This window comes from Sylvia atricapilla, chromosome 20 (assembly GCF_009819655.1).
Source record: "Sylvia atricapilla isolate bSylAtr1 chromosome 20, bSylAtr1.pri, whole genome shotgun sequence".
NCBI lineage: Eukaryota > Metazoa > Chordata > Aves > Passeriformes > Sylviidae > Sylvia > Sylvia atricapilla.
Window position 1 is genome coordinate 11,209,032 of NC_089159.1, and position 26,792 is coordinate 11,235,823.

General features: G+C 41.4%; 2 protein-coding genes across 5 annotated transcripts; both read right to left on the reverse strand.

Moving 5' to 3' along the window:
* Nucleotides 1–447: 447 nt before the first annotated feature.
* TEKT1 (tektin 1) lies at nt 448–7,315 on the reverse strand. 4 transcript variants are annotated; one of them, XM_066333652.1, is made up of 8 exons: nt 7,228–7,315; nt 4,804–5,047; nt 4,259–4,424; nt 3,922–4,050; nt 3,341–3,484; nt 1,915–2,137; nt 1,131–1,327; nt 448–847 (listed from the first exon to the last, which is right to left on the reverse strand). In XM_066333652.1, the coding sequence occupies exons 2-8, from the start codon at nt 4,991–4,993 to the stop codon at nt 688–690; spliced, it is 1,209 nt and encodes a 402-aa protein (XP_066189749.1). In that variant the 5' UTR covers nt 4,994–5,047; nt 7,228–7,315; the 3' UTR covers nt 448–687. The 4 variants fall into 4 exon arrangements, with proteins under 4 accessions (XP_066189749.1, XP_066189747.1, XP_066189746.1 ...); XM_066333650.1 differs by lacking the exon at nt 7,228–7,315 and adding an exon at nt 5,139–5,532; XM_066333649.1 differs by lacking the exon at nt 7,228–7,315 and having other exon boundaries at nt 4,804–5,532.
* Nucleotides 7,316–9,090: 1,775 nt separating this feature from the next.
* LOC136370279 (smoothelin-like protein 2) lies at nt 9,091–26,265 on the reverse strand. Its single transcript, XM_066333654.1, is given in 13 exon segments — nt 9,091–11,184; nt 13,146–13,297; nt 14,599–14,716; nt 14,855–14,871; nt 14,873–15,026; nt 17,034–17,110; nt 18,602–18,648; nt 19,325–19,360; nt 19,363–19,456; nt 19,458–19,573; nt 20,289–20,379; nt 25,824–25,846; nt 25,849–26,265. Coding segments are annotated over 13 exon segments (1,404 nt in total). The 5' UTR covers nt 26,201–26,265; the 3' UTR covers nt 9,091–11,057.
* Nucleotides 26,266–26,792: the final 527 nt, after the last annotated feature.

Here is a 26,792-nt window from a genome sequence, read left to right on the forward strand (position 1 = left end):
TTACAGGCATCTCTGATAAAAAATAAGATCCCCTTCTTTTTTCAGCACTTCTCACTGTAGAGCTTCAAACACTGTACTGTTGAAACCCATCTCATTGTTTCCATTTTACAAATGGGGAAACTGAGACATGGGGTGAAGAAGCGATTTTCCCAAAGTCAGCCTTGACTTGATCTCGATTCAGATGTGCAGACAGATGCACTATCTAGTGTATCAGTTAGATAAGTTAGGTCCTGTTCTGTTAAGTTGGCCATACCATCTAGTTCTTAGCAGCAGATGCTAAGATAAAAACAAAACATAGCATGGCCAGTCCTGACAGACATCCCTCTCACTTGCCCAGCTTTCCAATAAGTGATTTATGAGGACACTCGTGCTCTAGCTTCCACACAGTTGCCTTTTGACACCTTTCAATGGCTAAAGATATCACTGGTTACACATGAGAGAAACATGTAAGAAGGGGCATCTCTCATTATTCTGGACTTTTATTGCCACGTGGAAGATTTCATCAAATGTTTTTGAGCACAGATAGCTGTGAAACAGATACCTGTAAATACTAGGTCTGTTTTAATTGCCTTGCACAACTAGACAGCATTGAGCCAAGGCAATAAATTTGGAAATTTGTCAATAAAATTTCAGCAGGAGCTGGTTCTTTGGAGCACAATCTCCCAGTATCTCTAGGAAAAAATTACTTCAGTAATTGTTTATGCAAACAGACTCTCTCATTTGCATGCACAGCACTTCATCAATGTATAGTGTATTCTCCTTGACCTTGATCTCTTCCTCCAAGGAAAGCTGTCGGTGGCTCAGAGCTTTCAGCTCTGTCTGAGCCTGTGCCAATGCATCCTTTAATCTAATAGGGGAAATAGAGGCAGGCATTAGTTGAAAACACATGGATAGGGTTTTTTCTCATAAGGCTTAGGAATTCTGAGCAAGGAAAAGAAAGATGGAAAGAGATTTGTAGAGACGATATCAATTGTTTTCCCATAAAGTCTATCCATCAACTTCCCTTAAAGCGTCCTGCCCTTAAGAGAAAAGCAATTCCCAACTTTTCAGGGAGAGGAGCTGGGACCCATTGTCATGCTAACTCATTAAATTACCACCCCAGATTTCCCTCTTGCATCATTTCCACTTGCCTTTGAATATTTTTGGTGATCTCTTGAACTTCAGTCATCAGGCTGCTGTGCACTGTGTCAAAGCACAGTTCCACATTGGGGCGATGGTTTCTCGCTTCCAAGCGGGTTTGAGCCACTTTTATAGGTCCTTCCTTATCAGCGATTGCTTTCTTTAAGGCTGCAATGTTCTTTTCCTGTGCAGCAATCTCATCCATCACCTTAACAAATCCAACAACAAAATTCTGCACGCTGCCTCTTGCAATGTGTGAAATCATCACCATCTCTAATAGTTGTAACAATCACAGTAACACTCACTATGTTGTTATTTCATCCAAGAATATTTTGCAAAGCTTAGCCAGGAGTATGATTCCTTCATTGGAAAGCAGATGATACTGTTCTGGGTGAATCCAGAAACTTAAGCTCAGCAATTATTTTTTAATATTAATGCTCAGTTTTCATGTGTCAAATTTTGAGCACATTGACCCTGCTTTTATCAATTATCAGGCTCATATCACAATCCTGAAAAAGCTATAGGAGCCCCGTGCAACTAAAAATCACAAGGAAAGTCCTGACTTTACCGATGGCTACAGCAACACTTAGATTGAATGAGTGACTCCAGAAATTCCTCTCTATGGTGGTGCACACAGAGCTGAGAAAAGCAATGTAAGATTACTTTTATGGAGGAAGGAGAAGGGAAAAAAAAGGAAAATGTGGCAGATTAGTGCAACCCACTGGACTGGGAAAACCAGTAGATAACCCAAGCCCAGTGTTTCCAGTTTTTCACTGACTGTCCCCTATGACTTACCATTGCAAGAAGCATCTCTAGCTTGTGCTTGGCATCCTTGACTTCCTTCACCCTATTTCTAAAAGCCATATTCACCATCTCACATTGCCTGCGCATATCATTTGCTGTCTGCGAGAGGATGCCATCAATAACTGCCTTCAGTGCCAAAGAATTGTTTCGCTGCTTGTCAGCCTTTTCAACATTTATGTTTGAGAAATCTATCCAGTCCTCAGGGCTAACAAAACTGAAAGAGATTCAATATAAAAAGTCACCAACAGACAGCAGGAGGCCCTGTATGACTTCATAAATCTGTAATTATGACAAAATCAAGAACAAGGTCGTACTTTTAACTGCATGTCCCGGTAAGTGCCACCTGTCCTGGGAGTTCTACAGATACGAAAGAAAGACACTGTCACAATAATTTTGTAATGAGGTAGTTGAGTCAGATGAAAATAAATTTGCTAGTCATAGAGCAACTTTGCTATAACTTTCTTTTCCCCTGGCGAAGAATTGAGTTATCGTGGGGTTAAATGCACATAATAACAAATATTTCTTAGAACATCTTCCATTAATAAAGCTGTTACTATTAATAGCAGGTAGTTATTTACACAACACAGTCACTTATTCTCTCACACAGTTCACCTATATGACACTTGCAGTACCTGCCTGGAACAAAAGTTGAGAAGCCCAGCCCCAGAATTAGACGGTCATCCTTGTGCAGCTGTGGCTTGCAGGCGAGTGTTTGGAAAGTTCCTCGGAGGGCTTCGTTCCTTGTTTCATTGGGTGGATATATAAAGTTGTAGTAGTCACTTGCACAGAGCGGGCAATGCCATCTTGCATGTGGTCAGAGTTACATAACGTTGTTGATGCATGCTACTGTGCTGGCCACAAGAGCTGTCAGCCTCTTGGTGTTGCAAGTTTGCCAGCTGTTGCATAGCAACAGTGACTCTCTGAGGCCCTCGCACACACTGCTTTCTCAGTATAGTTCCTCTTTTCAGCCCATTTTTCTGTGGTAGCCATTTTTCCATTTAAACCTTTCACACTAACTAACCCATGCAGAGTGGGCATGTTTGACAGGTTAATGTCTGAGTCAGAAACTGACTCTACATCTCATGTCTCCCAGTCCAGCACTCTCCGCACTGGGACACCCTGGGAGAGGAAAGAAGTTATGATCTGTAAATCTATTCTGTGTTTAAGCAATGTGTGAAATTCTGCCTTAGCTAACTGTGAGCTTCAAAAGCCTTTTAAAGCAGTTCACTGGGAGCATAATTATTGTGGCTTATTTCATAGACGTATTATACAGATACAAAAGTAATGGACAGAAGTATGAGAAACAATCAGATGGCAAAAAGATAAAGCCTGTTTTACACAAAACTAATCTTGCTATCACTGGGACAGCCCGTATTATCTGTATAATTATCATACGTTGAACTAAAGAACCACTTACTTTCCTTCTAGTTTCATTGCATTGTCAGAATATATAATCTGAGGAGTGTCATTTGTCAAGCTAGCGCAGTAATCATCAATCGTCAAAGCTGTGAATTTGTCCTTCAGATCCATTTCCAGGTTGTATTTTGCTGAACGGTTTTGTCTAGGAGAAGAAACAACCAAACTCTAAGACAAAGTGTAGGCACACACAGGTATCTTTAATATGCATGCATACATGCACTAAGGTAATTCAAATGCTGTTACAGAAATCTTCATGTAGGAACCCTTAGTTGTCAAGTCACAAAATCTACAGTATGAAGCTGTCTTTCTATAAACTGATGGTCCAATTCTCATTGAAATTAAAGGCACAGGACTGTATCATGAGAAGGCCAAGCATCAAGTGCCAGTACTTTGTATTCCATATGCAGAACCTCTCACTGTTACTGATTGAGCGGTATGAATTAGGACTGACCTCCTACTCCTATTTAGCATTGAAGATAACTTAAGACCTATGCTCAGTCTGACCCTACAAGTTCTCACTATTATAGCTGTCTTAATTTTCATCTAATTAGTGTTCTATTATGCTCTTTGCCTCTGCACCTGATTTGCTCATTTGTTTGTTCCAATGTACGTCCAAGTAAAGCAATAATCCCCTGGACGACTTCGGCTTCCTTCACCAGCTCCTGTTCTACTTCATCATGTACCAAGTCAATCCCAACTCGCCTCTGCCTGCATGAAAAAAGGAAAAACTATCAGCCACATTGTTCAAATGCCTGCATTTACCAGAAGATGATAAAGTTCTGCTTTCCCCAGTGTTTTAACACCTAAATCAGACTGTGACTCCACTGCAAAGAGAGATGGGCCTTAGTTTGCAGTCTGTTTTCTTATTTGTTAAAGGTTCATTATCTAGATTTCTTTTCTCTCTTTGAATGCTCACCTGTACAGGAGACACTTTTGGGCAATGACAAGTGGCTCTTTGCAGCCCTCCAAAGCTCTCTCCAGCCTGTTCTTCAAAGTCAACAGTGTCTCTGTCTCATGAACAATTTGTTCCAGCTTGTTATCTAATTCTTGCTTCCAGAATTTTATTTCTTCCAGTCTCTGTTCTGTAGAACCAAAATAACAAACATATTAATATGGGCCCATTTTATGAGCGAGAGGACTGTATGTAGCTCAGATCTTAGATATGGCTAAAAATAGACTTATTCAATAGTAGAGTTGCCTGTTCTTGCTGCGGGCTCTGTGGAAACAGTTTAGCAACCCTGTGTCAGGAGGTTTAGTTAAAATAGCTTTTCGTGTGTTTTGTTATAAAAATAGAGTCTGCCTCAAAATATTTTATAAAGTATTTTTGATTTTTCCGTGACATCAACGAGCATGGCATTGACATATACTCACTCCTATTCATTATCAACTAATTTTCTAAGTCCGTCTTGAATATATATTTCAAATAACGTATCTTGACCCTTGCAGAAGACATGAGATTACCTAATTTCTTGTTGACATCACTTTGGGTTTTTTGAGTTGTCTTTTCTATTTCATCCACCAGCCTCCAACTCTCAGCTATCATGCATTCTGACCTGGATTTCTGGGACTCTGTAGTGGCACGCTGCATCCTGTTTGCAGTGTGCCATTCTGAGGGATGAAGTTTAGATGGATCTTGCAACAGTTTGGCCATTGCTATTTGGAAAGTTTCTGGATATAATGAAGGTCAGTTCTTGGAATGTGGAACCTAAAAAGAGAAATAGCATTATATGTGACTGCTGAAGCAAGAAGGGGAGAAGACAGGTCTATAAGGATGAGAAATATTTTGTTCATTTTACCTGCAAAATGACACTGATATGAAAAAAATAGATTTCTTGCTCAAAGTTCTCCAAGTCTTTGCTGACGTGTAGGGAAGAATGCAGTGATGTGTTTGGAGTGGGAGAATGAAGAAACAGATGAATTTATGATTGGAATTTAGGAGGAGAGAAGTGGAACTGACAGAAAAAGATAGACTATACAATAGGAAGAAGAAAGGAAAGGAGAGGAAGATGGGATTACTAAACAAGCAATCACAGAAAACAAGAGAAAAAGTGAACAAATATAAAAGATAAATAGCCTCACAGAGGTTGGAGAAGTAAACACATTTCAAGAATATGGTTGCATAAAATCTAAACTGTAAAAAGAAATGTAATCTTAGAATTTTTGAGGTTGGAAAAGACCTCTAAGGTCATTGAGTCCAACTGTTAAGGCAGCACAGCTGTATTCACCACTAAACCATATCCTCAAGTGCTAAATCCACATGCTTTTTGAACACATCCAGGGATGAGAATTCCACCAGGGCAGCCTGTTCTAATGCTTGATTAGGTGATTTTTTTTTTCTAATGCTGATTTGGGAAAAAAAAACCAAAAAACAAAAAAAAAACAAAAAAACCCCCACAATCAAAGAAAACCCAACCCAAACCAATGAACCAAAACCACAACCACACAATACAACAAACCAAAACAAAAAACAAACCCCAAATCAAAACAGGAGCTGAAAAGCTGAGGTAGAAAATTCAGCAGGCAAATGAGGAAATGAGAAAGTCCAGAAAGGACTAAAGTAGAGCAAAGAACAAAAGAACAAATCATACTTGAGGACACATGTTTAGTAGAGGGTGAAACCAATGTCCTGAATTCATGCAAAGTTGATTATAAATTTTCTTATTCTTGCAGTATGCTCATGCAATGTTCCTGAGACAGCTCCTGAGCCCAAATGTACGTAGCTGCTCAGCAACACACAGCTCTGCCCACACCCCATTCAGCACAGTTACCCTTAACTCCTTTTTCCCTCACACATCTCTTGACTGATCTTGCTCCTTGACTGAACTACTCGGAAGTTCAAAGCCTTGGCAAAGTGCCACATCCTCAGTTCCCCTTCCCTAGGAAGGGTCTTTCAGTCTCAATCTCCTCAGCAGCAGCACCGCAGTTTATTTTTAGATGTGCGACTAAATATTGCAGGAGGTGGCTTGAACTGCACTGAAGGCAACCAAACTGGCTGCTGTGGGAACTACAGTAGCTACCACTGCTAGCAGCCTGGTGCTGTAGCAGCAAGTGGAGGAGGCATAGCACACACACGTAATTTCTTGGTTTTTCTTTTCACCCACTTCCTGTTAAGATTTATCTGGAAAAAAACACCCACGTGTTCGCTGGACATTACTTTTTGATAGTCCCCAGACCTGTGAATGGTAATTCTGAATTGATTTGTTGTAGAAATGCATAAAGACCGTGGAAGCAAATGAGAGGTGTGTTAAGTATCTAGTTAAGATGTCAGTCATAAAATATCCTTAGTAGTATATTCCATCTTTGTGTCAACAATATTCTTTCCTGGGAGGAAATATAGTGGGAGCCAAAGCAGATGAAGGAGATCAAGAGCTTGACATCAGATGATACAGCTGTGTCCCCTCCGTCTAGCTCTTCTGTAGTTTAGATCAGAGCAGAGTTTCTCAGAGTGAAACCAGACAGTGTTCAAAAAAATCAGAAAATTATAAAGAAGGAATATTGGTGAAAAAAAAAAACCAAAAACACCCAAAACAAACAAACATACAAACACCAAACCAAACACCACAAGAGCAGAGCAGAGAGAATGTAACGTTTCTGAAAACCTGCTCAATCACCTTGAAAGCTGAAGACTGCCCCCCCAGTGATGGATCTCCACAACATTATTGTGAGACCAGTGGGACTTCATGCCGTTTTGTTCTGAAAACCCAGTATCCCATGCTGTCCTGCCTCAGATTGTAGCAACACTGTCACAAATTAAAGCTACAAACCATAAATCCGTTCATCAATGTCAGCTACCGTAAAAGACAAATTGTTTCTCAACTGTTAATATTAAATTTACAATTGATCCCGCAATATAAAATTTTCAACAAAATAAAGCTTTCGTTTTACCTCAGATGGTTTTCTCTACCGACCTAGAGGGGTAGGAAACGGCTCCAGGGCCGCAGGGGCTGCGCGCACCGGACGGTCTCACCGCGCGCCCCCCGCCCCCGCGGCCGAGCCGCGCACTACCGACCGTTAACACTAACGAACGCGGGCGGCCCTGAGGGGAGAGCGGCGGAGGCGGCGTGCTGCGGAGGCACCGCCGGCTGCGCGGACACCGGCATCGCCTTTCCACACCACGGGTGATGACTGGATGAAAAAGTAAGTTCTCTTCTGCACAGCAGTAGGGGTAAGCTAACACCAGCTCGCTTACCACAGTCCACTGTAATGCCTTTAAAAAGGATTTTACAAAGGAGGGGGTTCCTCACATAGAAAAGGACTTCACTATTTGTGAAATAGCCAAGTCCTCAGTCTGGAAAAGTCTCACGGTTTCCGTGAGGAGTCTAACCAACCAGCATTAACGAGACAAGATCTAAATTAAATGTTGCCATGTTCCTTATTGGGTGCATGAAAAATACCATTGATAGTCTTATTCGTCGGAGAATCAGCAGAACTGCTGCCACTGTGTTGTACTAGGAGAGTTCTCTAGGTTGAGCTAATACTGCAGCATCATAAACTGCTTTCTTTCCACGTTGCTGGAATTGCAAAGCAGACTAATGTAATAGGTCTGAACTCTGGTGTTCGACTAGTGTCCAAAATAATCTATGAAGAAAAGCTGAGAGGGCTGGAGCTGTTCAGCCTGCAGAAAGTTCAGGGGAGAGCTTCCTGCAGCCTTTCAGTACTTAAAAGAGGCTTCTAAGAAACATGGGGACAAACTTTTCAGTAGGGCCTGTAGCAATAGGACAAGCATTAACAGTTTAAAACTAAAAAGGTTGATTTAGACTAGATATAAGGAAGAAATTTTTTACAATGAGCGTGGAAAATACTAGCACAGGTGGCCCAGAGAAAAATTCCAGGTCAGCTTTGGGCTTCGCTCTGAGCAATCTGATAAAGCTGAAATCATAGAATCATTGAATGGTTTGGGTTGGATGCCCCTGCTTATTGCAAGGGGGTATTGGACTAGATCACCACCACAGTGATCAATCCCATCCAGCCCAAAGTATTAGCTCAGTAATTTCAAGCATGATGCTATAACTGCACCAAGGTTATGTGTTTGATCCCCATATGGGCCGTTCACTGAAGAGTTGGATGTGGTGATCCTTGTGGGTCCCTTCCAGCTCGGAATATTCTGTGGTTCTGTTAACTCCTCCGAGCTTTTTGTATACATAGATATATTTTAGCATAGCCAAAAATGGCTTTTAAATCCATCTAACACAAAGCAATCTTATCTTCTGTTTTGAAGAGTTTAACACTACCACTGTAAGCCAGGAGGGGTTTAAATTAATGGTACCAGGTTGAACCTTTGGGATAGCTTTATACATAATTACGTATATTTAAAATAGATAAAAAAAGAGCTTGCATGGGTTTGAGCATATGTTTAGATTAAACACTTTATTAGAAATATCACACCAAGGGAGAAGTGATGAAAGACATTCATCCAGTTATTACACTTTAAAAGGGAAGGACTTGCCTGCTGTGGGAAGCATAGTCTTAAAAAGTAGATGATGTCTCTGCTGACATTATCTTGAAAATATTGCACAGAACAAATCAATTTAGCTTTTAAAAGTAGGATCAAGTTGTCAATAAACCATAGATATGCTGTTAGATATAATACGGAAACATTAGAAAAGCTAAGAAACAATCCATTTGTGTAAAATCTATACTATGCCAACTAAATAGATTATTCTTTTATCATTCATGCTAAACACACTGTCATATATACACACATGCTCTGCATTTATTTTTTTAAATAAAAATACTGAAAAATCAATTGGGGCTTACATTGTATACTTTAATTCCAATTTAATCATACAATCAAATAGATGATGTTACTCATATAGAGCAGACCTCTTAATACACAAAGCTGTAAGTTTTTCTAAAAGTATGCCATAGCACTCTCTTCCTAACTCTTACACACAAACCATCAATAGATCAACTCAGGTTATAGTCTTCCACTTCCCTGCAAACAGGTGGCTGCTAAGTCCCAGGTACCTTTACCACCACCTCTCTGAAGCAGGAATGCTTTAGAAAACCTGTACTAAGACATTGTGGGTAGCTGCAAAAACAAGCTAAAATGAAGAAAGGATGTAGATTCACCCAGGTGAATTGGCAATAATTTTACAGTCTAAAATTTCCTTTATATAATTATGTGCTATTAGGCCTAAATTGGCCAAGCACTTACCTGTGTCTTCAGCACTCATATCACACAGTAAAACCATCCATGACCTTGGACTGCAAAGGAATGCGATGGATTATGTCATTATTGCCCCTCTTGTGGCAGTTGTACTGTAAGAATGTAAACAGGTGTGTTGTGTGTGCCAGTTTTGGACAGATTTCTCATCACGCTTAATCCAAACTCCTCCAAAACAGAAGTACGTTTGTCCTTATGACACATTTGGTAGAGCTACAGGCGCACACTTACTCCTCAGAATTATAGCCATTCAAGACAAAGTGAAAAACTGAAGGCAATGGCACTTACATGCTAACAAAGCGGTTTCTTAAGTAAACTTGACTAGACTGAACTAAAATCATATTTCAAATGCAATTGAACTTATGTACTTTAACTGAAATTCAGATCACACAATCATGACTGGAACAAAAATCTTTTGGTTTTGCTCGGTTATCTGTCACATCATTCTAAAGAGATGCAGTAAATCTGAAGAATGCTTGACATATTTTATTATAAGTGAGCATCAATCCAGAACCAAATTAATCTTTCTAAATATCTACAAAAGCACAAGGGCAGGTTAAAAAACATTCTCTAGCATGATCAGAGGACTTGTGGCTTTTACTTTCTATGACCCTGTTCTTCGGGAAAAATAATTTTAGACGGCTTCTTTATTCCAGTAAATCTGGAATAATCTAACTCTACTGTGGTTTTAATGCTAATTTAACTGAAAACTAAAACTAGTGCAAAGCTTTCGAAACTATTTCAAAACTCCCACATCTTCCATTTATTTTTTGTCCATTGTTCATCTACCTCAAAATCAGCATCTGTACTAACAAGTTCTAAAGAGTTCACTCCTGTCCACAATGAAAAGCTGCTCTCCCCGAGTCCAGGTAAAAGCACACTACAGGCTTGTTTCTATTACAACTTTCCAAAGGACTTTGTACCTTGCTAGCTCCTACCTTTCCTGCAATCCTAGACCATTCAAGCACACAATCTCAGTGCCCACAATCTCAAGCACACAACCCACTTGGAGGGGTAGAGTTGGAGGAGAGGCATTATTGCCCTAGTGGTTGAGTACTCTAGGTTATTATTTGCTAAACAGAATTTTCCTTGTCCATCTGCTTTTTCTTTTGTACTGTGCTCTACAGAGAAGTGAGACTAAAGACACTATCTTCTGAAGCTTTACATACATTTTAAGATGGAACACCTTCATAGCAGAATCACTGCAATAATATTGTCCCCAGTCTGATAGAGACAAATTTGCTTCCTGTGATCTTTAAACATAAAAGTCATAAAAATCCAATCTACTACTAGCACCAAAATTACAGCATTTGCCTTGGCCAATGTCTTTTTTGTCTTTTTCAAACCTATTTCTGTATTACTGACATGGTGATGTGAACAACACTTCAGGGCACTGCTCGGCAATACTTCAGTCAGCCAGCCACACAGCTTAATGTAAGCAAAGGGACAGTAAAAAGCAAGAAATAATACTGTATTCCATTTGCAAAATGTCACTCTTCCCATTAGCATGCTGTACTTGACCCTTCTGGCTGGAGAGGTGTTGATAGTTTTATTCAAAATGTCGTAGGTGACTGTACAGAGACTGGACATAGGTGAAGACGCACATGGGGTCTGGTTTGTGACCCATCACCAACATATCTTCCACTTCTATCAGACGGTCACAGTGAGCCATTTTCCTGTATTAACAATAAAACAGGTACAGCAAATCAAGAGTCATGTAACTGCTTTCAAGACTCATTTGATGCTCTGTTTTGAGCATCATTGAAACATTTAAGAAATCCCAGGGTTTACCAGCATCATTTCATTTCACAATGAATTGAGCAGGGTGAGGATGGACATTGTTATTATTATGACCATAGAACATTCCTGTTCTTTCTCTCTCTTGCTTTATACTGGGATGTGATCTATAGCCCTGGAGGGGTGGTTTTTTCACTATCATTCACATTCCTTATATCTGTAGCATGTAGCCCAATCTCGCACTACTCTGCCCATGTGTCAGGTTTTGGTTAATATATAGGGAGTTTCAAAAGAATGGAAAAACTCAGGAAGAGATGAGATGTGCTGATGAAGTCCCATGTGGCTGTGAATTGTTTGTTCTCCACCACCCACATATCTTCAAGATGTGCATGATCTGAACCAGCAGAAAGGAACAGATCTACAGATCTGCAGAGGCTTAAGATGAAAAATCACAAGGGCAGGAATCAATTTTTTCAGCACAGCTAGCACTGGGGCGATCAGCAATAGCTGAGAAGATAGCCTTTACTTACTGGCACTTGAATAAATCAGCTTAAAGGCAATCATAGCTATGAACAGTAATTTCTGTAGATACCTCTTAACTAACGTTTCTTAGTGTTGTGTTTGTGGTGCCTTTTCTTCTCCCCTAAACTTACTGTTTACGAGAACTGAGGTAGAAGAACACTGCATCTTTTCTTTGAGAGTTGTAGGTAGTTTCTTAGAGATCAATCACCTAAAAGTATCACAATCTCCTTCAACTCACGAGCAAGCAAAATTTTTTTTTATATATACATACATATGTATTTGTAAAAATACTTGTAATTCCCAAATAAATTCCTTTGCTAGAGGCTGCAATGAGGAGAAACAACATTATGTGGAGAAATTTGAAAGGCTTTTTCTGAATGGCCACCGGCAAATCCAGTTCTTTACAGTACCGCATTAGCCATGTATTCCTACCACTTATTATTTGGAAAAAGTGTACCAATCCGAGCTGCATACCACATGGAAATGTCTTACCATAAGCATCATGTTAATAGCAGCTCAAAGTTACCATTTCTGACTGGCAAGTTCACATTCATAATTACTTTAACAAACAAGTTAGTGTTTAATTGCCTGCAATTCTGCATAAAAAAAGAATCTGGATAGTGTGACTGAGGATATTAGCTCTGCCTGTTTTAAGTTTCAACCTGGTTGAGATACTGAGAAGTTCTCAGCCTTGATCTCTGCTTGCACTGAATTCAACCTTCATTCTTTTTCAAGCAAAAATTATGCAGTAAGGGGTGAAGTCTCCCACATGTTCTATTCATTCTCTCTGCAGAGCTTTATTATCTTTTTTGGAATGATACATGCAATACATACGAGCTAGTAATACTGATGCCTTAAGTTTTAACTTTCATATTATCCAGATTCTGTAGTGCATGGGTACATAACTCTGAAATTCCCATAAAGTGTTAGCAGTTCTCCTCACAGTTTAGTTAGACAAACCAATCCTTTTCCAGCCCAAGAACCAAGAACACCATTGCAGCTTCAGGCCCAAGAAGTATAAAAAACACCAAATTGCAAAGAGCAAACTGGGAGGATGGGACTTCATAACCTGAAGCTGTCATTGGACAATTAACCCAAATATGTAAATGGACCAAAACTTACAAAGTGTGAAAACGTGTAATCCATCGTCCATCTTGGGTGTAGCCTCGGCCAGGCTCTCGTACTGCCCAAGGCGTATCCTTTGAAGGCCTTTTAATAAGCACGTACTTCACTACTTTAACACTGTCTAGCCTCTGTTCTAGATAGCTTCTCAAGGCATCAATACAGAGTCAAAAAGAATAATAATTAAACTCTTCACTGCTGCTCAGGTGCATTAGACTTGAACTGGAAGTACTTCACAAAGAGCTAATGTACTCACTCAGCTGTTGTGAAGGCCAGCTCAAAGTTCTGCTTGCGATTAGCTGGGTCAAGCTTATTATAATCAAAAGCTTCAGGAAAGAAAGAATGCACAAGAGCACAGAATGCCATCCCATCATTCCAGCTTGAGGAGAAGTTCTGGAGATCAATGTGCTGTCATGATGAAAAAAATACATGTGTTAATGCAGCACAGAGGAACAAGTAAGAGCAGCTGCTTTTGTTCAGTGCAGTTTTCTACTCTTTTTCCCACCAGCAAGAGCATAGGCTTTATTTTTCCTTCCCATCTTTGTATATCTATTTCACTGTTGACATTCTGGGAAAAACAGCACACTCAGCAATAAAAGCTTTTTGCCTGAATAGCCAGATGCAGAGCAGACACATAGTCAGGGTCCATGACCCAAAGCCCTTAGAAAATACTGTGAACGTCAAACACCACCAATGCACCAGCTAAGTATCTGTAGAAACTGAGGACACTGCTTATATATAACCATAATCACCCTATGTAGGATTTGAAATTGAGAACAGTTCATTTTGTGAATAAATGCTTGCTTGGGCAATGTCATGCTTGCTTGCTTTGCCCAATTCAGTATCTGTTTACACAGAGATGGGTATGAAATATAGAAAAAAAATCATACCTCCTGCACAACCTGATTCTTAAAACAAATTCTTAGTCAATTCTTAGGCAATTCAAATGCCACAGTCGAAAAGAAACGCATTTGTGCTCTTATCTCATGCTGGTTTCCCATCATATGGGATTCAAGCCCCAGCTTTTGGGTAAGCAGTTAACCATAAACTTAATTAGTTCTGGTTGTTTTATACTATAATATACAGTTTAGCAATAATTATGCACATTTAGTAATGTTGAAAAACATACTACACACGAAAAAATCCCTGAGGAAAAAAAAAATCACATTTCTTTGACAATTGCAGTTTAAGGCCAGGTAAAATGAATAAAATCAACTGTTGCATTCTTTTAGTTACACTGATGCTTCCTCATAGAAATTTACTCACAGTGTGATTAAAACCCAACCATTTACCACAAACTCATTTGAAAAATACTAAGAGAGTGCTTTGGTCTGCATGTAGCAAAATGGCCATAGTCTCTGTGTATTCAGAACTTGTCATGTATAGTACGAATGCAAAAACTACAGCCCGCAAACCAAGAAAAAGAAATATCTGATTGTATACTGGAATCTATATCCATAAGCACAGAAGGGCAGGCTTTCAGAAAAATGCATTGCTTTAACAGACATACAGAATGTCATTCATGCAATCATGGACCTCTCTTGAAGTGCTACCTATGCAAACCATGTTTGTGTTACCCACACAGAAATTGATGACCTTGAGGAAGTTAACTCATTCTCTAGCATATTTTACATTCACCTTTTTGAGCATGGAATTTGGCAAATTCTCCTAAAAAAAAGAGAAAGATGAGAGCACTAGCCATTCTTCACCTTGTATCCTATGGTTTTTGAGCGACACCAGTCTAACAGAATTTGCTTGATGCTGCTAGCACTGGCAACGCCAAAACTCAGCGACCTCTTCAGCTTAGCTCTGGATTCTCCTTTTCCTCTGGAAAATAAACAGAGGCCAGATTAAATTAAATTCTAGAAAAACTTAAACCTACTTGTCAGGAACATCTATGCAACTTTGCCCAGACAAAATAGTTTCCAGTTAACAAACGTTCTGGAGACAAGGAGTGTGACGTACTTTCCATCATCACGTTCAAAGTTTCTCAAAAAGCGCTTTCCTGGCCTCCGTTCCTATAGTCCGCGGGAGCGTCTGAGACCGCACCAATTCTCTCCTCCTTTCAACTTGGCGATGCACGGTAGGAGAAGGGGAGTGAGAGCTGGGGGTCACATCACAGTAACCGTCAATGGCACTGGAGAAACAATGTGAAAATTATGTGCTAAACAAAAAAGTAACTCTCTGCAGTGAGAAGCACCACTTGTCACCTTGACAAGCATAAAAGTTCAACTGTTGTCTTTAAACCTTCCAAAAGATGCATTTCAAGGGGACCTGATGAGTCAAAAGCAATTTTAAGATAAGTGAAATTCTTACTGACACACAACAGCACTGAAGTGTAGAAGCCCCTAAGGTACTGTTACAAATAAGACACAGCTTGATAAGTCACAAGCACTTGGTAGGCCTGAGCAGAGCAACAATTAAAAACCTTCAAGGAAAAAAGACGACCAAAAAAAAGTTGTGGCCACACAGGAGCACTAAATCCCTTTGGCTTCCAGCTTCAGGGTTCATGGAGGCTATGACATTTTAAAAATGAAACTTGAAGAATAAGTCAGGAAGTACTTTTGAAACTTTTTACTTACAGTGCACAGAATTCTGAGCCTCTGTCAGCATTGCTTTACAGACTGCAAGCTGTTAATTTGATTGAGAAATATAGGGTTATGTTTCTAATTGTGCTCATTTGGGCCATATAGCACTTCTCAGCATTAAATGAAGGGAAGCTAAACATTGCATTTGGAAAAATATTCCCTATCATAGATATGGGAAACAGGCAAAGAACAATGACATCAGTGTCACGCGTTAATTTCTGGTACAGATGGAGGTCAGGTATGACACCAGAGTTCTCTAGGGGTGCTCAGTGTATCATGACTCAAATACTGAAGTGCTGATGTTGGAAACTACCTTGGAAGAAATGTAATGCCTAATTCGGGATTGTTTTCAAGGCAAATACAAGCCTAACTTGAGATTTAAACTTTCTTCTCTCCCATTTCTTTTCTTGATGGATATTTTGCATGCAGAGGATGTCTGGATAAACCAGGAGTAATTGTGATACCATGTAATCCTCTACTAAGCAACTGCAACTCTGAGTTAATAAAGAATGTATAGTAGTCCTCAGCAAGGCAGTTATCTACAAATTAAACTCTAGGCTAGCTAAACTAAGGATATTTGATGGCAATCATATGCTGGTTCCAACAATAAGCCCAAAGTACTAATTTCAACACAGATGAGTATTTTTAAAACTGTTTTCAAAGTACCTCCTCCTCATAACAAAAATCCACCATTATCAGGCACTGAAAGTCTTAGTAATTAAGACTAAAACAATGTGGAAATCCACAGTTACGTCTGCTTGAAACTGCTCTGTAAATTTTTGTCCTTTCTCATCTCTGTTTCACTTAGCCCAAAGGAAAGCTCACAGCCTTTAATGGCCTTAAAATATAGCACCAGTGACTCATTTGTTCTTCGATGGACTGGTGGGACAGCCTAAAGAAGTCTCCCCGCAAAAACAGCCAAGTGTGCTAAGGCCTATCCAAAGCTGTAATCACAGATGTGATTGTCAATGTACAGCCTACTAGATGTCCCGTGAAAAGAAAGGTGTGAGGATGAGCCAGGATATGGCCCTGATATAGGAATCAGAGGAACAAAAGAGCTAGTCATGCAGGGGTATAGGAGGAATGAATGGGTCCTCAAACTAGACATATGGCTTGATATTTACAGCAGGTTGCTGATTTCCATCCACAATCAGTAAGTAACCTGGCACATTTCAACCTGAGAACATTCAGGGTATGTATATAAGCACTGCTGTGTTTGAATGAAACAATACTACGTACAGTAATCACTAGGGATGGTTTTAGTACAGATAGTGTGATTATTCCGTAGTCATTGATTGCTTATTGCCCTAAAGTAGAAGTGCGGTTAAGAGGACTATGCCCATTTACATGTTGATGGACATAGTGCATTCATTAAATGAACCACCTACGCTAATGTAAGAGATTATGGGGCAAGTTGATTAATATACAATTATACATTCACATGCTTAAAATACAGCATCTGGGACTCACCTGTTCTCCAAGTCAGCAGAACAGCCATCCCTTGAGACCCTATATTGACCACAATGGTCTAACAAAATGTCACGAAAAGTGCATACCCTTTCTCCGTTTTGGCTCCACTACGCAGCCCATAATTCACAGTTGAGACAGACATGGTGACAGAAGTAGCATCTCTCTCTATAAAACAGAAAAGATGCATTAGCACAGAAACTTTGCTCATTGCTTTGTGGTGGATAGACACGCACTGATTTTTAGTCCACCACACTGTAAGCTACAGGCCCCCAACTTCCATATGAGCTAAAAGCTGGGGAAGGATTTTCCCCCAGCTGTTAGATTCCTCTGTACAATTGTTGCACTGCAGCGAGGATAGTGTAAGCTACCAGAACGGACTCTGAGAGGATGTCTTTGATAAAACTGCATTCAGAAGGTCAGACCACCTCAGGCCCTTGTGCATACCTCAGAGGAGGGTACACTGCCACAGACATATCAGTTAATGGAATAAGTGGTGCTCACAAAAGTCATTCGAGCAGATAAGCCATGGGGAGTTTAGGGTTAACCCTAATTTCTACTAGGAAGACATTATAGTTGTAAAGTAAAACAGACTCAAAGTTGCAAATGCAGCTAAAATCAACTTTGCAGCTTCCTCCCTCCACCCCTGAGGTTCTTCTTTTGTGCTTTGCCTCTAGGGTTCAGCTCTGGACTCCAGCTATGCCCTATAACTGCAAAAGGAGTGGAGCAGTCTCATCCAAGTTTAATATCCTAAAGCCAAAACTTGCTGCAAACCCAGCAACTGATTTCTTGAATGTTCTTTCTGTACAGAAAGGACTGGCCATCTTAGGCAATTACAATCTGATCACTGTCTAATGACTCTTTGAAATTCTGTGAATTCTCCCCTTTCTTGGAAGTGATTCAGATCAACTACACTTCTCATGTAAAACACACTGGTAGATGCCAGCATACAGGCGTGACAAATTTGTGACCACTGACAATTGCCAGATATCTATGCCAATCTCAGATGTTTTCAGATTGAGGAGGAGTGGTAATCCTTATTCTGAAAGGGCTATGTATTTGCTAAATAAGGTACACTTGGGGACCACGTGGAATGCCAGTACATTGCGCAGACAGTAATGACTGGTTGACAGCAATCAGAAAGTACTTTTGGACAGAGCTCAATTCATGTTCCAACTGAATCAGAAATCCTTAAAGCATTTTATCCTTTGCCACATTCGTATTGCAAAGGAGACCGTTACTTCTACCTTGCTCAAAAGTAATTACTTCAATATACATGGGTTGCACACCACTTTCCGACTGCCATTACTGTGTACAGCCACAGTTCTCACTTAATAGCTGAGATCTTCACTTCTCAAGCTGTCTGCCTGGCACACTTTTCTGGCACCTATGGTTTCCACTGCAGAGATTGCTAACAGCACATACGTACATCACTGCGCAAATAACAGTAAGTACCCCTCACTTTGAACTGACTGAGAATCTGATGGAGTAGAACAAGTCTTCATGATTCTATGAGTCTATATACAGACTTGTTAGCAATATTAGTATTACTGTGTGTACCTACAAATCAAAATACATGCTCAGATCTGAACCCCCAAAGAGCATGGAATCACTCTCCATTTTGTTGCATAAAGGCACGCAGATAGGAACATTCAGCTCCAGTGGCAGATGAATCCACTGTTCTCATTGTAACTGAATTCCAGTCCTTACTGTATCAGCACAAAAAAAGACAAAGGAAGTGTTTGCTACATTCTCAGCTTCAGTAAGATAAAAACTGAAAAAATCATCTGCAAATAATCCCCATCTCTTGCTAGCAATCCCATCTGGTATCTTGCTATAATTTCTGACCCATATAAAGTCCAATTTGTAAGTGTCACAGCCAAGGATGAATGGCTCAATGTGGCTTTTTTTTTCCAAACTAGTTTCAATTTAACTAAGAATATGCAATCACTGACGTGTGTATATGTGCCAGACTGCTGTCAGTCATGCCTTCCTCCAAATGACTATTTGAACCTGCTAGCCAAATATCTGCCTAGCTTCTCACAGGGCCTCCAGTCTCAAAGCACTAAAAATGTCTACAAATTTTATTAAAAGAGCTGGGCGTAATTAAGAGATTCAGTAACTTACTGAATTCAGTAACTGCTGCAATATCTGCTTCACTAAAAACAACTACACTAGGCACAAAAACTGTCTGCAGATGTGGCATTACAGCTGAAAGCTCCAGCTAGGAAGGACCCACAGTATTCCAAACTGGAGTGCCCCACAGTGTGATATTTAGCCAAAAAAGCAAGGTTTCATAGTTACACAGGACCATATATATTCATAGCAGCCAGTTGAAGAAAGGAAAGCAGGATGCAGCTTCAGCAAGTTTTTTTCTCGCTTTTACCTGGCTGGCTGGAAGATTTTACTCCCATGTATTTGTGTTCTTGCCCTGTCCCAGCAGGCAAGAGGATGTATTAGTTGTTCCTGTTGGCCGAATGTTCTCTCCTGAAAACTTCTCAGATGTCCTGGTTAACTGCAGTAACAGGAAGGTGGGGCATCTGTAAGGCGACTGCAGGGGCATGGGCTTCAGCAGAAGAAGAGTCTGACATCTGAAAACAGGTCCGTTCATGGGTGACTTTTGCCTGGCCTGAATAAAAAATGGAAGGGAGGCAGTGAATTCGTTTGCAGATTTGTAACAAAAGTTACAAAGCAATGTCCCTGCAAAACTTTATTTTACAAGTCATTGGACTTAATCCCCTGTGAAACATTGTACCATTTATGTAGCAGAAACAACCCTGGCACAAGTGATCCTAGTGGCCATCACAGTTACCCTAGATGAATCTCAGCAGGAACAACGTCTTTAGATCTTTAATATACTACCATTTGCATCGGCGAGCTTCTCTTCCTCTGCACATCCCTCACTCTCAGTCTCGCCCTGGTTAAGGAAGCACCATTTTTGTTCTTTCGTGGTTTTATGAAACACCGTATGACTTTCTCTAAAGTGAAGACGGTAAGTCCTTCCTCCACTGAAGGATGATGGAAGCTGACGGGTGACTCGCAAGACATTTTGGATGCAAGCCTACAATGGCACCCAGCATAGTAGGCGTTATATCACTTACGTCTCAAGTTAATGCAGCAGTAATAGCCTCTAATTATGAAACACCATAGTACATGCTTTACCGTAAAGCCAAAGCTTTAACGTTAAACTCCAAATTATGAAATAAAATGTTGGTGCCGCAGGACAATATCCATCCTGAAACTATAGCAGATTCCAACCCTTCCCAAATGTGCGACCAGCTCTATGACTGACAAGACCATGTATTTTACAAGCAGTGATAATTCATTTGATGCTCTGTTCCTACCTGATGATGAAGATCGATGCCCATTTTCAATGATGGAAGAACTAAAAACTCTTCTAAACTCAGGTTTCTGGCGGTCATCCAGGTCTACGCTCTGTCAGAACAGACAACAGACATGACAACTAAATTTCAAATGGCAGCAAAAGTGAGAAGAATATCCAGAAACGCCTGCCAAGAACAGGCTTTCCTCATGCAAGTGACCTCCAAATAAGAAAGGAATACTTGCTTAATCCCAGGAGCCAACCCTGCAAACGAAACATTGGCAATGCATAACTTAAATCAATCTTCACACACTTTTCCTTAACAGACCCCAAGCACCTAGGAGGTGTTATCTTTTGTAAGATAAAGGTATCACCATCCACTGTGATGGGGATAAACAGAAAACTTCGTGTAACAGTGGAGAAATTGATTGAGATTGCATGGTATGCTGTGCCTTTTTTTTCTATTTGCTGCAGAAAGAAATTTCATTAAAAAATATATTGTACAAGCATTACAAAGTAAATCCAATCCTATTAATATATTATAATCTGTAACTTCTGTAAAGATAGCTTCTTTCTGGGAAAAACATAAATTTTCCTCATAATGTCTGTCAATGTAACTCCAGAAAAATTAGCCAGGAATTTTTTTCATGGTTAGTGGGAGGTCGTGGTTTGGTTTTTTGGATTTTGTTTGTTGATTGGGTCTTTGCCTGGCTGGGCTGGGGTTTTTTGGGGGGGGAGGGGGTGAAGCAGCACGTTAAACCATGAGAAACTATGTGATTTTTGGCTGCGTAACTAAAGGAAGAAGAAACTGCCTCACGGATACATGATTACTGCAGTTAAGTTTCCAAGAAGCAGCAGCTACAAGTAGTAGAGAGAAATTCCCCACACACACAGTTCACAAAAAAGTCTCATTGATTGCATGGTTCCAGAAGTTTTAAATTCTAAAAAACCCCCAACTATTCTGAAACTTTCATATTTATCAAGAAAACAGTACTGTGCATGAATATATTCAGTTATCACTAGCTGCCAGGATTGAGAGAATTGCAACAAATACTAATTATAGAAACCACACAGAATCAGGGCTTCAGAATTTTATTGCTGTGTTTAGTGCAATTGAGATCCCAGTCAACAATTATTGTCCATATCCACAACTGAAATGTAAAGCATAGCTAATGCAGCTCCCTAGAATGTACATGATATGCGGTTAGAACTGTTTAGCCATTATGACCTGAATGTGAAGAATGCCTGTGCTGGCTGTAAATATCAATCTGCTTTTATAAGCTGGGGGTGTGGGTGAGTAAAATCGTCAAATGACATCATCATTGCAAAGGTCATGTAGCATTCTACACACTGAACCGGCTTTCTAATGCAATGACAAGTGCTGCATTAGCATTACCCGATTTCATGCAAACCCGACTGCTATGGTTTGGTTAACAGTGCCAAAGGAGAAACTGATACCAGGCTGGAGGATGGGCAAGAAGGCCCACGTGCTGACAGAATGCTGGGATCAGATTCTGATGTGCATTTAGTGGTGTCACTTTCAAAATCCACTTTGGAGATGCCAAGATTCTGACAAACCCATATGTTTAGCAACACTACTCTATCAGTGGTGGTCACATTGATTATAAATAGCAGAACGATAACTACATATATCTGTACTTCATAATAAGAAGTACTCATTTGTACGTGACAACAACATGATGAGGAACTGGTGAAGTTGAAGAAAAGGAAGTTAACACTAATATTTTGGATGCCTTATCCAAGCCTGCTTATAGAACTAACCTCTGCGTACCTCAGAGGTCTCATGTAATGGATGGTGATAATACTTTCCATAGTTGTAAGGCTGGAATTGCTTGTTTGCTGCAAAGAAATTACACTTTGGAGATCCATAACCAGAAGCTGCAATTATTGCAAGCTAGTGGCGAAAACTCAATGCATTCAGATAAAGTAAGCACCAGATCACAAGATTAGAAACAAAAGAAATATCATTGTTAATTCCTCGCTGAACCTCTAAGGTGCATGTCTGTTATGTCTTCAAGATTTTGTCTGCAACAAGTACAATTTCCAGAAGAATGACAGACACAAATGATATTACTCTCCCTCAAATGAGAGATTTCAGTCATTCAGTGTCTTTCATAAAACCACCAGCTACCCAAGGGTCACAATAAAAAGCACTGGCTCTAGAAATGCTGTTTATCTAGAAGTGCATCCACTTCTTACATATGACAGGTGAAATTGATGCTTCACTTTGATGAACAGTAATATTGCCACTGACTGCCACAAACGCAAGATCCCACACCCTGTCCCTTAGAGATCATTGATACATCAGATACTGGGAATGATGAAATTTTAAGGAAATGCAAACAAGCCTGCTAGACACCAGCAAGAAGTGCACCACATTTACCTTTAATTCTACTAGTAGAAAGCCATTGTCCATCAAACAATACAAGTATTCTCTGTCTGTAACTCATGCTGGAACTTGAAAGAAAAAGCCTTGAACACCTTTAAAAACACTAGAAAAGCTATTGCACTAAAGAAGAATAGAATCTTTTTTGAAGTAAGCCTGGATATAAGTGGATAGCAAGGAACGATTCTCCCTCAGCAGCTCCAGCAGGTGCCTGTGACTGTGTCACAGTGAATTAAAACAAACAAACAACAACACACAAAAATAACCTAGATAAGGATCAAGGCAACCTTGAAATGTCACCATTCCAAAAGGATACTTGCAGGGAGTATAAGAAGTTAAACCAACAGACATCCTTTATCATACACAGGAGTTGAGATAGCTTAGAAATAGAGTATGTAATGCCAGGTGATTGCCAGATGATGTAATCTCCTCGTCATCATAAAACCACAGAACAGTTTGGGTCAGAAGGGATAGTAAAGATCACCTTGTTTCAACCCCTTGCCGTGTGCAGGGATTCACGCATTAAATCAGGTTGCCAGGAGCCCATTCAACCTGGCCCCAAACACTGACAAGGGATGCGGCATCCACAACTTCCCTGGGCAACCTGTGCTTCACCACACTCTGAATGAACAGTTTCTTCCTAACATCTGATCTAAACCCGCCCTCTTTCAGTTTAAAACCATTACCCCTTCTCCTGTTGCTGTCTGCCCCTACAAAACCAAGTCGCTCACCCTCCGTTTTGTAAGCCCCTAAAGTACTCAAAGGCCGCAACGAGGTCGCCCTGAAGCCTTCTCGGCTGATGAACAACATCAGCTCTCTAAGCCTATCTTTGCTGGAAATACGTAGGTCATTATGTACAACCAAGTCACATTTTGTGCAGTTACTCACAGGCTGACTAACTACTGGGTGCCATCAGGTCACCAGGGAGCCAATGGGTAATACTTGCTTAGACCTTCATAGGTGGTCATGGCGGCTATCTCTCTGAGGCTTTGACTACTGAGGCATGAGGCAGACTCTCTGCAGCTGTCTGTCCAATTTACACAGAAACATTTCTGACAGTCATAAAACAGAACACCTTCAAAGTACTTTTAGTCCTCCCTCTTAACAAAGGTATCACACTCAATCACAAAAACTATGAAAATATTATAACTTATAAAGCTCCTGCCAAAATGTAAAATCAGATCAACAAAATAAAGATCAAAACTCATCCTTTGTAAATGCTCAGTAGCTCAGGTATGGCTCCAGGATCCAGATCTTCGAAACTAACTCTTCAAATATCCCCTATTTCCCACCTTTGCGGAAGCAGCTCTCAAGATTCCGGTCTGGTTAAGAGAGCTGAGTTGAAGGCTGGTACCAAAACAACAGAAAGACTCGCCTCTGAATCAGAATGGCTAATGGTCATTTAAAATTCCACCTAAACCAGCACTTAGACGGCTGTATAACAGCTTTCAAGGACATCATAGCAAAAATTGCCCAGATTAAAATTAAATGGAGATTTGTGTCCTTACTTGTGAACTATGCTTGGAACTCCCTGGATTCACTTCTTCCTCCAACAAATGACCATGAAAAATAATCTAGCACTATTAGAAAATAATGGTCCAGACACCAAAGATTCTCAGAATCTCTGGTATCCAATTAATGCTGCATCGACCACACAGTAAAAAGGAATCAACCAATAAATCTTTTCAGGAGCAAAAGAGCTCGTTTTCATTTGCTACTGTTCCAGGTCAGTATTATTTGCTTCTCATATCTCACACTATAGAAGTATTTACTAAGAGTAGAAGTGTCACCAGTTTTATCATAGATACTTGTGTTTCTGAAAAAATACACAGCACCATTTATGGTATTCCGTTTGAAATGCTTCAGTCATATAACCAGAAATTGGAGTCAACTGAAGGAACAGTGTTCATTACAGCGAATCTGGGTGATCGGCACAGCAACCAAAGCTTGCTGTTTGCCATTTGTGTGCAGCCACATCAGAATCTGATCCACAAATTCACATTTTCACTGCACAAACTTGGTGCAGAGAGCGTAGCTGTACCCCCATAATTCTCAGAACTGAAATTCCCTTTCGGTCGGCTCTGCTAACTTGAGAATTTCTGCAACCTAAATTGTTGGGAGGGCACTGAAGATCAATCAGCACTTAACTGATCTTCCCTGAACCCTCGAAGCAAAGCAGGAAGGTTCTCATCCAAACAAAAGCTTATGCTGTGCCTTAATGCGGACACAGATATCTAAAGCTGAATATCACCATAACATTGATGCAAGACTTCATAGACCGTGAAGTACACACCACAGTGTAGACGGTGGTGATGGTGCAGGTGAAATGGAATGAGGGACAACAATCCCTTGTCCCTTCCGTATCAGCCAGCTTACTCCTATTCCTTGCAACACAAGCGTGGATAGCTCACAGAACAGACAGGAAACGGGTCTGTGAATTGTATGGATGCTGTTTACCTTTATCACAGGGGGGGAAAGGTGGCAGTTGCTACAATGTATCAAACAGCACCTCTACCTTTTTATTAGCCGAGGTAGGAAGCCTAGTGCCCCATTCACAGGGCAGTAGGAATAAAGAGGGCTGGAATGCAATACAGACGCTGCTCATTCTCACCAATCCTAGTGAATTTCGTTTCCAAGCTTTTATTTTTAACCCCAAGCTGGATAGACCAACAAGCCAGTTTTTTAAGCTTCAACAGTCTTAAAACCTCCTCAAGACATGAAACCAAGAGGACACGAAACATGCTGTCAGTGTGAAAGCCAAGTCCCGGTACCCATTTATGTGACCAAATCAAGCTACTGTCTGGTAGTCCTCTCTGGCGTCAAGGATGCACAGCAGTTTTCAACTCTTCTCACAGAGATAGACACAGAAAAAGGATTACATAAAGCATCTCAGTACTAGATGAGCTTTCCACTAAGTGGGGGTTCTATGCACCACGTTACAATGCTCTGTTCAAATGCAGGAAGTTTATCACTAGTAGGAAAGACTGACTATGTTTTTGCAAGTTTAGCTACCACTGACAGCACCGCAGAGAAGAGGAACCCCGTGTCCTTAAAACACTACTCCGTGCCAACGCAGTCTGGCAACAGCCGTGAAACATCGGTTCGTGCATGCCCTTGGCCCTCCCTCCTGCTGTCTCCCAGGTCGCTTACTTGGCTCCGGCCAGCGACCGCCACTTGGCATGACTGGAGAATGTGCCCGGCCGAACCTTGCCCGGCGAGCCGGGCCCCACGGCCTCCTCGTTCACCCAGTCCTGCGGCAGCCCCCGACCGGCCCAGGGCCTCCACTGCCGAGACAGGCGCTCCAGTTGTACCCGCAGGGCAGGTTCTCGCTGCAGCTCAGAGACCGCATGTGCCAGGGGGCTGGCGAGGCGCAGCACCTCCTCCACCTGCCGGCCTATTCCCTGTTTGAACAGCTGGATATCCACATGGATGTCCCGGACGGCCCTGCAACGTGTCTCATAGCGTCCTAGGCCGTCACAGACAGTCTGCGCCTCCCGGCTGTTCAGATCGTCGATCTCGCCGGCCATGGTGTCCGCGGATCGCGGGCTGCGCGGGCAGCGACGGGGGGGCTCGGGAGAGGCTAGCGGCGGAAGCCTGATCGTCCCCGCTCGCCGCGCCTGCCTTCTCTTTGAGAGCTCCCTGTGCCTCCTGACGGCCCCTAATCCGGCCCCCGGCGCCGCCGGGCACGGCCCGTTCTTCTGGGGCGCAGGAGCTCGGCTTGGCGCGAGCCGAGCCCGGTGCAGCCGCCGCAGAGAATCAGCGCGGGTGCTGCGGCTGCCGGTCGGCCCCGCTCAGCGTACACTCCTTCAGAGGGGGGAGATGGAATTTTGGGAGGCAACGGTGGAACAAGCAGGGAGAATGGGCGGAGCCACAGGCTCGTTCACAGCTGCCCAAGGACTTTAGGGGCCCGAGAGGGCCGGGCGCGGCCGCGGGGGCGAGACGGCACGAAGCGGGCGCCAGAGCCGGTGTGGGTGAAGGAAGAAGTGGGTCGGGAAGGAACAGGGAGAGAGACAGAACGAGGGGAGGAGGGGTAGTCGTTACCACGACTCTCGAATTGCTTTGACGATGGACAATGTGAAAGTACGCACAGATTGTCTCTTTCGTGGGAACATGGGGGCA

Bases quoted from the DNA above. Each gene is read 5' to 3' on its own strand.
- TEKT1 (XM_066333652.1), bottom strand. From the start codon at position 4,993: ATGGCCAAACTGTTGCAAGATCCATCTAAACTTCATCCCTCAGAATGG. The intron at 2,138-3,340 runs GTAAGTGGTTCT...AATCTCTTTCAG, and splicing joins GCAATGAAACTAGAAGGAAA to TTTTGTTAGCCCTGAGGACT. The intron at 1,328-1,914 runs GTAAGTCATAGG...GGATTTGTTAAG, and splicing joins TAGAGATGCTTCTTGCAATG to GTGATGGATGAGATTGCTGC.